Here is a 13,718-nt window from a genome sequence, read left to right on the forward strand (position 1 = left end):
TCTTACATAGCATCAGTTGTGTGTTTCTGTGTTCAAAACTCTGATTTTCGTCACCGATAATTGGTGAGAAATAAGCAGTAACACAATTCAGAATAGTTTTGCTCACCGTGGTTTCAAGCATTCAGGCTTGGAGATGTGAGAAACAGCAGGGAGTAAAATTGAAATGATTTCTCTACTTCAACAATTTAGGGACCACGAGGAATTTGAAGGAATCGACAATCATCTTGAATGTTACAATGAAAATGAAGATTTGGAGGATACAATTTTCAACAGCATTGTATGAAGTCAGTGCGTTATCTACACTTGGTGTCTGTGGTGATTTTATTCTTTGCATACACTGGACATAATGCTTACTTTATTCACTTCCTCCATCAATAACTATTAGGAACTAATACAAAGGTTTATTTAATTGTAGTATTATTGGTAATGTTCTAATTTGTTCTGGATTTCATTTAAATAGTTAATTTGTTATTCGTTTTTTCTTGTTTTAACTTTTTTCCATGCAACATCGGTAAATTGGGCCTTCTCACTGGACTAAAATGTACTATTCCTGGTGTGTCCCAATTAATCAGAATGATCTCATTTATAATGGCTCTGGCCTGTTTTACACAGAGTCTCACATCACTACCATCGACTGTGGCCTGTGTTACACAGTGTCCCACATCCCCACCATTAAATATGGCCAGTATTATACAGTGCCCCACATCCTTACCATCGACTATGGCCTGTGTTACATAGTGTCCCACATCCCTACCATCGACTGTGGCCTGTGTTACAGTTTCATATCCCTACCATCGACTGTGGCCTGTGTTACACAGTGCCCCACATTCCTACCATCGACTGTGGCCTGTGTTACAGTTTCACGTCCCTACCATCGACTGTGGCCTGTGTTACGCAGTGTCCCACATCCCTACCATCGACTGTGGCCTGTGTTACAGTTTCATATCCCTACCATCGACTGTGGCCTGTGTTACACAGTGTCCCACATCCCTACCATTGATTGTGGCCTGTGTTACAGTGCCCCACATCCCTACCATTGACTGTGGCCTGTGTTACAGTTTCACGTCCCTACCATCGACTGTGGCCTGTGTTACAGTTTCATATCCCTACCATCGACTGTGGCCTGTGTTACACAGTGTCCCACATCCCTACCATTGATTGTGGCCTGTGTTATAGTGCCCCACATCCCTACCATTGACTGTGGCCTGTGTTACAGTTTCACGTCCCTACCATCGACTGTGGCCTGTGTTACGCAGTGTCCCACATCCCTACCATCGACTGTGGCCTGTGTTACAAAATGTCTCATATCCCTACCATCGACTGTGGCCTGTGTTACACAATGCCCCACATCCCTACCATTGACTGTGGCCTGTGTTACTGTGGTAAATCATATAGGCTCATGTCTAACAAGCCTGATAGAGTTCTTTGAGGAGGTGACCAGGCATATAGATGAGGATAGTGCAGTGGATGTGATCTATATGGATTTTCATAAGGCATTTGACAAGGTTCCATATGGTAGGCTTATTCAGAAAGTTAGAAGGCATGGGATCCAGGGAAGTTTGGCCAGGTGGATTCAGAATTGGCTTGCCTGCAGAAGGCAGAGGGTGGTGGTGGAGGGAGTACATTCAGATTGGAGGATTGTGTCTAGTGGTGTCCCACGAGGATCTGTTCTGGGACCTCTACTTTTCGTGATTTTTATTAACGACCTGGATGTGGGGGTAGAAGGGTGGGTTGGCAAGTTTGCAGATGACACAAAGTTTGGTGGTGTTGTAGATAGTGTAGAGGGCTTTTATGGGAGGCAGGGTTTGAGGGTTGGCACAACATTGTGGGCCAAAGGGCCTGTACTGTGCTGTACTATTCTATGTTCTATGTTCTATATATGTTGTAACTGGGTTACCTGTCTGGACACGCCCCTCTGCTGACTGCTCCTGTGGCTCTTCCCACAGACCCCACAGAATAAAGGCGATTGCGCCATTACTCCTCCTCCTCAGTCCAGGGGCAGATACTCAGTACGATGGAGGTCACATTTTACTGCTAATGAAAACCTTTCAGTACTTACTCTACTTCCAGTCTTGGAGTTATTGATGGTGCATCAATTTTATTAGCGGTAATTTTAAAGCATGGAACGCGCCCTGAGTCCCGACAAGTTAGATCTCGACTCGCAAACACCTGAAGCTGAAAATGCTTTCGAACTCTGGCTGGCCTGCTTCGAATCATACCTAGAGGCAATTGGAGTGACCGAGTCCACAGCGAAGCGCAGAGTTCTACTCTCCAGGGTCAGTCCATGGGTCTATTCAATGATCAGAGACCAGCCAAACTACGACGGCGCGATGAGCGCCCTCAAAAGATAATACCTGTGGCCGGTAAACACCATCTATACGCAGCATCACTTAGCGACACGGCAGCAGTGGCCCGGGGAGTCGAGTGCTGAATTTGTCCGGGCACTACAGATACTCGTGTGGACCTGTGGCTGCCAAGATGGCAGAACAGCATGCGGAGCTCCTAGTGAGAGACACCTTTGTCATGGGGACCAGGTCAGTGTATGTGCGCCAGCGGCTGCTGGAACAAGCTGATCTTACCTCAGGTTCGGCGATTGAGCTGGCCGACACGCTGGAGGCCGCTCTGCACAACTCTGAGGCTCTCCAGGCACGTGATCCCCTGATGGCCTCGTGGACACTGCAGACCCTGCAACCCGCCAGCAAATCGACCTCGGCTGCTGCCAGTCCCGAGTCCGCGAAGTGCTACTTCTGCGGACTCAAGAAGCACCCCCGGAAACGTTGCCCAGCCCAAGAAGCTACCTGCTCCAGCTGCGGAAAGAAGGGCCACTTCACCAAGGTCTGTAATCCAAACCGTGAGCGGGATCGAGCAGCGCCGTGTGCGAGTCATGGAGGTTGCCATCTTGCCTGCACGCCGCCACCACGTGTGAGGCATGGGGGCGGCCATCTTGGTCGGCGCCACCTCCCACCACCTATGACCAACGGGTGCTCCCAGGGCACCCCACCGTGCCGGACCAAGACAGCAACTCAACCCTGGCCTCTGTGACCCTCGACCAAAGTGCTTCCCACCGGCTTGCAAGGTCAATGATGGACATACTGGTGGAGGGGCGCAGGATAAGCTACCTGTTTGACATGGGCAGCACGGAGATTTTATCCACCCGGACACGGTGCAGCATTGCGGACTCGCGATACGGCCGGTAAGTCAGAGGGTCGCCATGGCTTCCGGGTCGCATACAACAGACATCCGGGGGGGGGGGGGGGGTAGCGACGCTAGTGGTGCAGGGCACAGAATATCGAGACTTTACATTACTGGTCAGGCCTCAACTGTGTGCCCCTGTGCTGTTGGGGCTCAACTTCCAGAGCCACCTGAAAAGTGTGACAATGAAGTATGACGAGCCCCTCCCACCAATCACTGTCGGAAATCCTCAGTTTTGTAGGAATACGTCACATACCCCACTACTGACCACACACACACCGACCCACACATCCCACCCAACACCATGCCAACTACCACACCACCGACGCCACTTGTGACCTCTCCACCCTCAGGATCCCTCCCCCACCGCTGTTCGCCAACCTGACCCCTGACTGTAAACCTGTGGCAACTAAAAGCAGGAGGTACAGCGCGGGGGACAGAGCTTTCATTAAGTCGGAAGTGCAGTGGCTGCTTAGGGAGGGGGTCATTGAGGTAAGCACAAGTCCTTGGAGGGCGCAGGTGGTCGTTGTTCGGAACAGGGAGAAAAATAGGATGGTCGTGGACTATAGCCAGGCCATCAATAGGTTCACGCAGCTCGGCACATACCCTCTACCCCGTATTGCGGATATTTTCAATCAGATAGCACAGTACAAGGTGTACTCGACCATAGACCTATAATCTGCTTACCATCAGCTCCCCATCTGCCAGGAGGACCGCCCTTACATCGCCTTCGAGGCAGACGGCAGGCTTTATCACTTCCTGCGCGTCCCCTTTGGTGTCACAAATGGTGTATCTGTCTTCCAGAGGGCAATGGACCGGATGGTGGACCAGTGCCAACTGAAGGCCACATTCCCATATCTGGATAACATCACCATCTGTGGTCACGACCAGCAGGATCACAACAACCTCCAAAAATTTTTCCAAGCAGCCAAAGCTTTCAATCTCACCTATAACAAGGACAAGTGTGTGTTCGACTTGCTATGTCGTGGGTATGTCGTGGAGAACGGAGTCATTGGCCCTGACCCCGACTGTTGGAACTCCCTCTTCCCAACACCCTCAGAGCCCTCAAAAGGTGCCTGGGCTTCTTTTCATATTACACCCAATGGGTCTCTAACTATGCAGACAAGGCCCGCCCCCGATCAAGTCCACCACATTCCCCCTCTCAGCTGAGGCCAGCGCGGCCTTCAGCTGCATTAAAGGGGACATTGCCAAAGCAGCAATGCATGCGGTGGATGAGGCCATTCCCTTCCAAGTAGAGAGTGACGCCTCCGACTTCGTACTGGCTGCAACCCTCAACCAGGCGGGAAGACCAGTGGCGTTCTTCTCCCGTACCCTTCAAGGCCCCGAAATTCGGCACTCCGCAGTGGAGAAAGAGGCCCAGGCCATAGTGGAAGCTATAAGGCACTGGAGGCACTATCTCGCTGGCAAAGAGTTCACCCTGCTGACTGACCAGCGATCAGTCGCATTCATGTTTAGTAACCAACAGCGGGGCAAAATCAAAAACGATAAAATTCTGAGGTGGAGACTAGAACTCTCCACCTTCAACTATGACATCATGTACAGGCCTGGGAAGCTCAACGAGCTCAACGAGCCCTCCGATGCCCTATCCCGGGGAACGTGTACCAGCGCGCAGATTGACCGGCTATACAACCTACATGTAGGTCTTTGCCACCCGGGGGTCACCCGGCTTTTCCACTTCGTGAAAGCCCAGAACCTGCCTTACTGCCTTGAGGAGATCAGGACGATGACCTGCGCAGAGTGCAAACCGCACTTCTACCGACCCGAAAAGGCACAACTAATCAAGGCCACCTTTGAGCAACTGAGTGTTGACTTTAAGGGCCCCCTTCCCTCCACCGACTGCAATGTGTACTTTCTTAACGCTATCGACGAGTACTCGCGGTTCCCCTTCGCCATCCCCTGCCCCGATACCACTACCATGTCAGTTATAAAAGCCCTGCGCAAGCTCTTCACTCTGTTCGGATACCCATGCTATATCCACAGTGACAGGGGGTCCTCGTTTATGAGTGACGAGCTGCACCAATACCTGCTGGCTAGGGGAATTGCAATTAGTAAGACCATGAGCTATAATCCGGGAGGAATGGACAGGTGGAGAAGGAGAATGCCACGGTGTGGAAGGCCACACTCTCAGCCCTCAGGTCAAAAGGACTGCCGGTCTCCCGCTGGCAGGAGGTCCTTCCCAAGGCACTCCACTCCATCTGCTCTCTGTTACGCACAGCCACCAATGCCACCCCTCATGAGCGACTCTTTTCTTTTCCCAGAAAGTCGACCACTGGGACTACCCTACCAACTTGGCTGACGTCCCCGGGGCCAGTGCTGCTCCGGAAACATGCGAGGAGCAATAAATACTCCCCGATGGTCGAGAGGGTTCACTTACTTCATGCGAACCCCCAGTATGCCTATGTGGTTTTACCTGATGGGCGGGAGGACACGGTCTCCATCCGCGACCTGGTGCCCGCAGGAGCACCGGGCCCTACCCTGAACACTCCATGGTGATTATTAACCCCGTACCCACGAGACACCGCGCACTCCAAGCCCTACACAGACACCACACGACACTCCCATACCAGGCGCGACGCACACGCAAGAGAGATCACCGACACCTAACGTGCTGACACCTCAAGTCAGACCGGAGCCAGCACAACCACTGTCGCCGGTGCAATTACCACCGGTGCTACGTAGATCACAGCGACGGACTCGACTGCCTGACAGACTTGACCTGTAAATATACTTGTTTTAAATACTGTCAGTCACTTCACCCCGCGGGACTCTTTTTTAAAAAAAGGAGGGGTGCATGTGGTAAACTGTATATATATATGTTGTAACTGGGTTACCTGTCTGGACACGGCCCTCTGCTAACTGCTCCTGTGGCTTCTCCCACAGACCCCTGAATAAAGGTGATTGCGCCATTGCTCCTCCTCCTCAGTCCAGGGGCAGATACTCAGCATGATGGAGGTCACATTTTACTGCTAATAAAAGCCTTTCAGTATGTACTCTACTTCCAGTCTTTTGGAGTTATTGATGGTGCATCAGTTACACAGTGCCCCATATCCCTACCATCGACTGTGGCCTGTGTTACACATTACAGTTACCTGCTGTGGCCTTTAGGGTTTGAGTTATTCATGTTCTTGTTCTCTGTCGATGGGAAGAATTCGATGGTGTTAAATGGCAGGTCAGTGAGTCGGCTGTGTGGACTGTCCGCCTCCTCCCCGCCCTCAGATTTACTGAACTGCAGTGGCCGTTGGCTAGTGATCTGTTGTTGATAGGAACCACTTCTGTCCAGCTGGTAGCCATCAGTCTGGCCTCCGAACAGCCCTCCTGCTCTCTGGAAGACACAAAGACAGAATTTTAATATCCCAGTAATTTCAAATGAACATGCTTCATACTAAATTCACAAATTGATGCAATTACAAAGAAAGCATGCCAGTGGCTATTTTGTATCAGAAGTTTGAGGAGATTTGGTATGTCACCAAATATCGACAGCATTCTGACTCGTTCCTTCACCATGTGGTATGAGGGGCCACTGCACAGAGTTGGAAAAAGCTGCAGAGAGTTGTAAACTGAACCAGCTCCATCATGGGCATGAGCCTCCCCAGAATCAGGACACCTTCAAAAGACGATGTCTCAAAAAGCTGGCATCCATTGTTCAGGACTCCCATCACCCAGGACGTGCCCTCTTCTCATTGCTACCAATGGGGAGGAGGTACAGGAGCCTGAAGACACTCACTCAAAATTTTAGGAACAGCTTCTCACTTCCGCATCAGATTTCTGAACAGTCCATGGACCCAAGAACACTGCCTCACTACTTGTGCTCTACGTATTTATTTTCTGTATTTCTTATTGTAATTTATAGTAAATTTATGTATTGCATCATACTGCTGCCACAAAACAACAAATTTCATGACATAAATTCAGTGGCCACTTTATTAGTTACCTCCTGATCATAAACCCGATTCTAATTAACCAAAATGAAAAAGCTGCCAGCTATATAGCGCCTTTAAGATAGTAAAATCAAAAAGATATATTCCTAAAAAATAAACAGGTCATGGATAGGACAGAAAAATATCAAGTCAGCGAGGCCATGTTTGGAGTACTGTGTGCAATTATGGTCATCTACCTACAGGAAAGATATCAATAACATTGAAAGAGTGTAGAGAATTTTACAAGGATGTTGCTGGGACTTGAGGACCTGAGTCATAAGGAAAGGTTGTTTCCGTTAGGACTTTATTTTCTGGAGTGTAGGAGAATGAAATTTGATAGAGGTCTACAAAATTATGAGAGGTATAGATAGGGTAAATGCAAACAGGCTTTTTCCACTGAAGTTGAGGGCATGGGTAAGGGTGAAAGGTGAAATATTTATTCATTCAGAAGGTAGTGCAAGTGTTGGACAATCTACCAACACAGTGATGGATGCAGGTTCAATTGTAACATCTAAGGGAAGTTTGGACAGCTACAGAGATGAGAGGGGTATGGAGGGCTATGGTCTGGGTAGAGAGTCTTTCAGGAAAAGTTTAGCATGAACTAGATGGGTCAAAGGGCCTACATCTGTGTTATAGTGCCCTGTTGTTCTATATAAAGGAGACACAAAAGACTGCAGATACTGGAATCCAGAGCAAAGGTAAGGACAGACTGTTGGTGGTCTGCAGCATCTGTGAGGGAAAATGAACAGTTGTTTTGGCTCAAGAGCTATCATCAGGTCTCGGCCTGAACAGATACTGCCCAGGCTGCTGAGTTCCTTCAACACTTAGTCTGTGTAATAAATTCATGCTGGTTTCCTCAACGTGACTTAATTCTGCCTAAAAGTTAAAAATTCAGAGTTAATTTAATATCAAAGTACATATATGTCACCTTATACAACTCTGAGTTTTTTTTGCGGACATTCGCACTAAATACAAAAAAAAACTCAGTAGAATCAATGAAAGACCACACACATCAAGACAGACAAATAACCAGTGTGTGAAAGACAACAAACTGTGTAATTACAAAAAGAAAAACTAATAATAATAATAATAAATAAACAATAAATATTGAGAAAATGAGCTGTAGTCTCCTCAAAAGTGAGACTATAGGTTGTGGGAAGAGTTAAGTGATGGGGCAGTGAAATTGAGGGAACATATCCCCTCTGGTTCAAGAGTTGAGGGGTGATAACTGTTCCTGAACCTGGTGGTGTGAGTCCTGAGGTTCCTGAACTTTCTTAATGATGGCAGCAGCAAGAAGAGAGCATGACCTGGATGGTGGGGGTCCTTGATGATGGATGTTGCTTTCCTGCGACAGCACTCCATGTAGATGGGGAGGGCTTTACCCGTGATGCACTGGGCCGTATCCACTACTTTTGGTATGGTTTTCTGTTCATGGACATTGGTGTTTCCATACCAGGTCAATATACTCTCCACTGCATGTCTATACAGTGTTTGTTAAAGTTTTAGACGACATGCCAAACTGTAAGAAAGTAAAGGTGCTACTGTACTTTCTTTGCAAATCTTTGCCAACTTGTAAGAAAGTAGAGGTGCTGCTGTGCTTTCTTTGAAATGGAATTGCCATGCTGGACCCAGGACAATGTTTCTCGGAAAAACGGTCCAGGTTAAGTTGGAAATGGAGGTGGGAGGCTATAAAATGTCCAATAACCACAGAAGGACACTTTATGTTTATCATTCTCATGCAGAGTTCAATGCCAGTTTGAAAATCCTAATTCCTAAACTACTCACTAAATAGAGTAACACTCAGTGCCTACTTTAATATGTACCTCCTGTACTCAATAACGTGTCACTCAATGTACATTTGTGGTCTTTTGCTGCTGTAGCTCATTCAGTTCAAAGTTTGACGTGTTGTGCATTCACAGACAGTCTGTATTAACACATGGTGATTTGAGTTACTGTTGCCTTCCTGTCAAGCTTGAGCCAGTCTGGCTATTCTCCTCTGACCTCCCTCATTAACAAGGTGTTTTTGCCCACAGAACTGCCACTCACTGGATATCTTTTTGTTTTTCACACCATTCTCTGTAAACTCTAGAGACTTTTATGCATGAGAATCCCAGGAGATCAGCAGTATCTGAGATACTCAAACCACCCCATCTGGCACCAACAACCATTCCACAGTCAAAGTCACTTAGACCACATTTCTTCCCCATTCTGATGTTTGGTCTGAACAACAACTGAACCTCTTGACCATGTCTGCATGCTTTTATGCATTGCGTTGCTGCCACATGATTGGCTGACTAGATATTTGTATTAACGAGCAGGTGTACCTAATAAAGTGGCCACTGAGTGTATGCATCAATTTTTCAATGCACATTTGACAAAGAAAGCTAATTGTTAAATCAGCAAATCACGTTGTAAATCATTCTCTGATCTATTAAACACTTGGTTGAGTTTATAAAATGGCACTGGGGAATAGCCTGTCGAATTCCATTGACAAAATGACCAACCCTGTATATTGTCTCGTCCAGTCCACCATCTTCGATTGTCCGCTCTCCTTCGTCAAACGGCAGCTCTCCGGACACGGTGCGGTGGAGCTTCTCACCAACATCCTCTTCGATGTGGCGTAGTCCAGCCTGAATTGGGCAGAATGTCAGGTTATGGCTCGACCCACGCATGTCTGACCCATCCATCACTGGCGCTGTGAGCGACCACTGTCGCAAACCTCTTCTAATCCTTCAGACTGAGACCATCCCATCATCTTATCACCGACCCTCCCCACACCCTTTCCACTGAGATCCAATCCCCTCACCCATGCCACTGCTTTGGTCATCAAGCCCTTCACCGGCCCATCCTCGGCAGTAATTGCATCTGACCATCCATCATTCCTATCCAATCAGAGGGAAAAGGGAAAAAGGGAGAAAGAGAGAGGGGAGAGAGAATGGAGGGAGTAGAGGGAGGGGAAAGGAGGGGGAAAGTCGAGGGGAGGGAGGGTGAAGAGAGTGGAGGGGGAAGGGGGAGAGGGAAGGGAGAGAGGGTGCAGAGTGGAGAGTGTGGAGGTGGAGAGAGTGGAAGGGGAGAGAGGGGGAAGGGGGAGAGAGAGGGAGGAGAGAGTGGATGGGAGGGAGTTGGAGAGAGTGGACGGGAAGGAGGTGGAGAGAGGAAGGGGGAAGGGGGAGAGAGGGAGGAGGAAGGGGAGAGAGGGAGGGAGGAAGGGGAGAGAGGGAGGGAGGAAGGGGAGAGAGGGAGGGGGAGGGGGAGAGAGGATGCATAGAGTGGGAGATCGAGGGGGGAAGGGGGAGAGGGTGGAGAGAGGAGGGGAGAGAAGGAGGGGAGAGACAGGGAGGAGAGAGTGGATGGGAGGGAGGTGGAGAGAGGGAGGAGAGAGTCGAGGGGAAGGAGGGTGGAGACACTGGGGGTAGGTCTTACCTGAAGCTCAATCTCATTGGCAGTCTGCTTCTTAGACGGGAGAATTCCGTAATATTCCTCCTGACGTTTCTTGAATTTTCGGAAGTGTTCCTGGATGAGGAAGGTGGCGTAGAACTTGCCAACAGTCACTTCGTCATCTGGGTGGAAAACCATAAGACATAGGAGCAGATTTAGGCCATTCAGCCCACGGAGTCTGCTCTGCTGATTTATTATACCTCTCAGCCCAATTCTTCTGCCTTCTTCCGATAACCTTTAACCGATTCAAGACCAATCAACCTCTGATTTAAATATACTAAATGACTTGGCCTCCACAGCCATCCATGGCAAGGAATCCCACAGATTCTGGTTACAGAAATTCCTCCTCATCTCTGTTCTGAATGTATGTCCCTCTATTCTGAGGCTGTGGCCTCTGTTCTAGACTCCCTACTACAGGAAATATTCTCTCCATGTCCACTCTATCCAGGCCTTTCAATATTTGATAGGTTTCAGTGAGATTCCCCTCATTCTTCTAAACTCCAGCGAATACAGTCCCAGAGCTATCACTCTTCATACATTAACCCTTTCATTTCCAGAATCATTCTCATGAACCTCCTCTAGCCCCTCTCCAATGCCAGCATATCTTTTCTTCGACAAGCAGCACAAAAGTGCTCACAACACTCCAAGTATGAAAAGTTTGATCTTTAATGCTGTCTTGTTAGTCTAATCATTTCTGTGAACCACATGAGGCCTGGATGACGAGGAACCTCTCTCTCCCCATCAGAGAGTCTCTCCCAAAACAGCAATAAGGTTAGAAGGCCTCAGACACCTGACCTGTGAGGGAGAGTTTCCTAAAAAGTTACGGTACGCACTGGACTGTGCCAGCCTCTGGGGTTTGGATGCTCCGACTTTCTGGAGTTTGGATAACTAGCGTGGTCCCTTTAAAGGTTCTAGCCAGCGCTGCTAACTGGCACGGGTCCTTTAAAGATTCTGGCCGGCACTGCTAACTGGCGGCCATGTCCTGGCACCAAGGTTTGGATATTTAAAACTCTGGTTCGATGCTCAATCATCAGCTCAACTTTGGTTCAGTCTGCGACTGCTCTTAGGGTTTCTGTCTCGTTTGGATTCTCATCTAGTCTCATCAGGATCTTGTCTAGTTTTGTCTGGAACCCTGTTCTCGTCTTGGTCTCGAAAACATGACTTGGTTCTAGTCTTGAATACTCTAGTATCATCCTTGCCTAGGCCTCTCATCACAGAACTACCACTATAAGACCAAACTCAGGTTGGAGGAGCAACACATCCTATTCCTTCTGGGTAGCCTCCATGCTGATAATTATCAGTTTATAGTCATAGAACATTACAGCACAGAAACTGCCTATGGCCCACCTAGGCTGTGCCGAACTCTCTCACCACCCTCTGAGAGATGAAACTTCCCCACGTTCTACTTAAACTTTTCACCTTTCACCGTTAACCCATGACCTCTAGTTGTAGTTCCACTCAACCTCCGTGTAAAAGCCTGCTTATATTTACTCTACCTATACTCCTTGTAGTTTTGTATCCCTCATTCTCCTACGCTCCAGGGCATAAAATCCTACCTTTCCTACAACTCAGGTCCTCAAACCCCGTCAACATCCTTGTAAATTTTCTCTGCACTCAGCGATTTCTCCAACTTCTGATAATTTCTCCCTCTCCTCTCTCCTTCTCTTTTTCCATTCCCCATTCTGGTTCCCCTCCCCGAACCTCATGCCCTGCCTGTCACTTTCCTCTAGCACGTTGCCTGCTCTGTATGTGTCCGCAAGAAAGCACAGAGTTGTGGACACAGCTCAGCACATCACAAGAACCAGCACCCCCCCACCACCATGGACTCTGTCTACACTTCTTGCTGCCTCGGTAAAGCAGCCAGCAAGAATCAAAGACCACCACCCCAAACACTCCCTCTTCTCCCCTCCCAACAAGCATAGATTGCAAAAGACTGAAAGCACGTGCCACCAGGCTCAAAGCCAATTTCTAACTCACTGTTATCAGACTCGATAAGATGGACTCTTAAACCTCACAACCCACCTGGTTATGATCTTGCACCTGTACTACACTTTCTCTGTAGCTGTTGCACTTCATTCTTCATTGCTATTGCTTTCCCTTGTTCTACCTCAATGCTCTTTGAAATAATTTGATCTGCATGAACAGTATGCAAGAGCATCCATCATGAGGAATCCCACCATTCAGGCTAAGCTACTCCCTCACTGCTGCCGTCTGGAAGAAGGTACAGGAGCTTCAGGACCCATAGGACCCATATCATCAGGTTCAGGAACAGTCATTACCTCTCAACCATCAGACTCTTGAACCAGAGGGGATAACTTCACTCACCCCATAACTGAACTGTTCCAACAACCTACGGACTCACTTTCAAGGACTAGTCATCTGATGTTTTCAATATTTATTGCTTATTTATTTATTATTATTTTTCTTCTTGTATGTGCAGTTTGTTGTTTTTTGCACACTGATTATTTCTCCGTCCTGTTGTGCGCGTCTTTCATTGAATCTATTGTGTTTCTTGTATTTACAATGAATGCCTGCAAGAAAATGAAACTCAGGATTTTATATGGTGACGAATGTGTACTTTGATAATAAACTTACTTTGAACTTTGCACTCTTTCACTGCATCTCAGTACATGTGACAATAGTAAACCAATTCCAATACCAAAATCCCACTCAACTGGCATCCACTCACCTCCAATAGGGGGAATCACTTGGTCAAGTAGTTTCATGCTTGTGCGTTTCCAAATCTTTTTGATAATTGCTCTCAGTTCCTCATTAGACTGTTCAAAATTCCCTGGTTGCAAAGGTAACAGGACAAGATTAATACGCAAGCAGCAACTGGGTTGAAATGTTTCAGTTACGAGAACGCTGACTGTTATCTGCAGGGTGGAGGAGGTTATGAAAGGATGTCATTAAGGTGTATCACGATAAATGTCAGAACTGCACACTCCGCCATGGAGTCCTCACTGAGGGATCAGCAGTGGAAAGGGTTAGCAGTTTCAGGTTCCTGGGTGTCGACACCTCTGAAGATTGATTGTGGCTCAACATATTGATGCAATCACAAAGAAGCCCTGACAGCAGCCATAAGGCAGATTTAGGCCATTTGGTCCATTGACTCTGCTCCGTCATTCAATCATGGCTGATACTTTTTTA

At 48.0% G+C, this 13,718-nt stretch overlaps 1 protein-coding gene across 2 annotated transcripts in view; it reads right to left on the reverse strand.

Moving 5' to 3' along the window:
- Window positions 1–13,718, reverse strand: part of LOC140209887 (voltage-dependent L-type calcium channel subunit alpha-1S-like) — a 419,288-nt gene that overhangs the window by 40,980 nt on the left and 364,590 nt on the right. For both annotated transcript variants that reach the window (XM_072278518.1, XM_072278519.1), the window contains 4 exons: window positions 13,258–13,359; window positions 10,554–10,690; window positions 9,635–9,760; window positions 6,303–6,535 (listed from right to left, as the gene is read on the reverse strand). In XM_072278518.1, the coding sequence (XP_072134619.1) occupies window positions 6,303–6,535; window positions 9,635–9,760; window positions 10,554–10,690; window positions 13,258–13,359 (598 nt within the window). The remainder of the gene's footprint in view (window positions 1–6,302; window positions 6,536–9,634; window positions 9,761–10,553; window positions 10,691–13,257; window positions 13,360–13,718) is intronic.

This window comes from Mobula birostris, chromosome 14, assembly GCF_030028105.1.
Source record: "Mobula birostris isolate sMobBir1 chromosome 14, sMobBir1.hap1, whole genome shotgun sequence".
In the NCBI taxonomy this organism is placed as follows: domain Eukaryota; kingdom Metazoa; phylum Chordata; class Chondrichthyes; order Myliobatiformes; family Myliobatidae; genus Mobula; species Mobula birostris.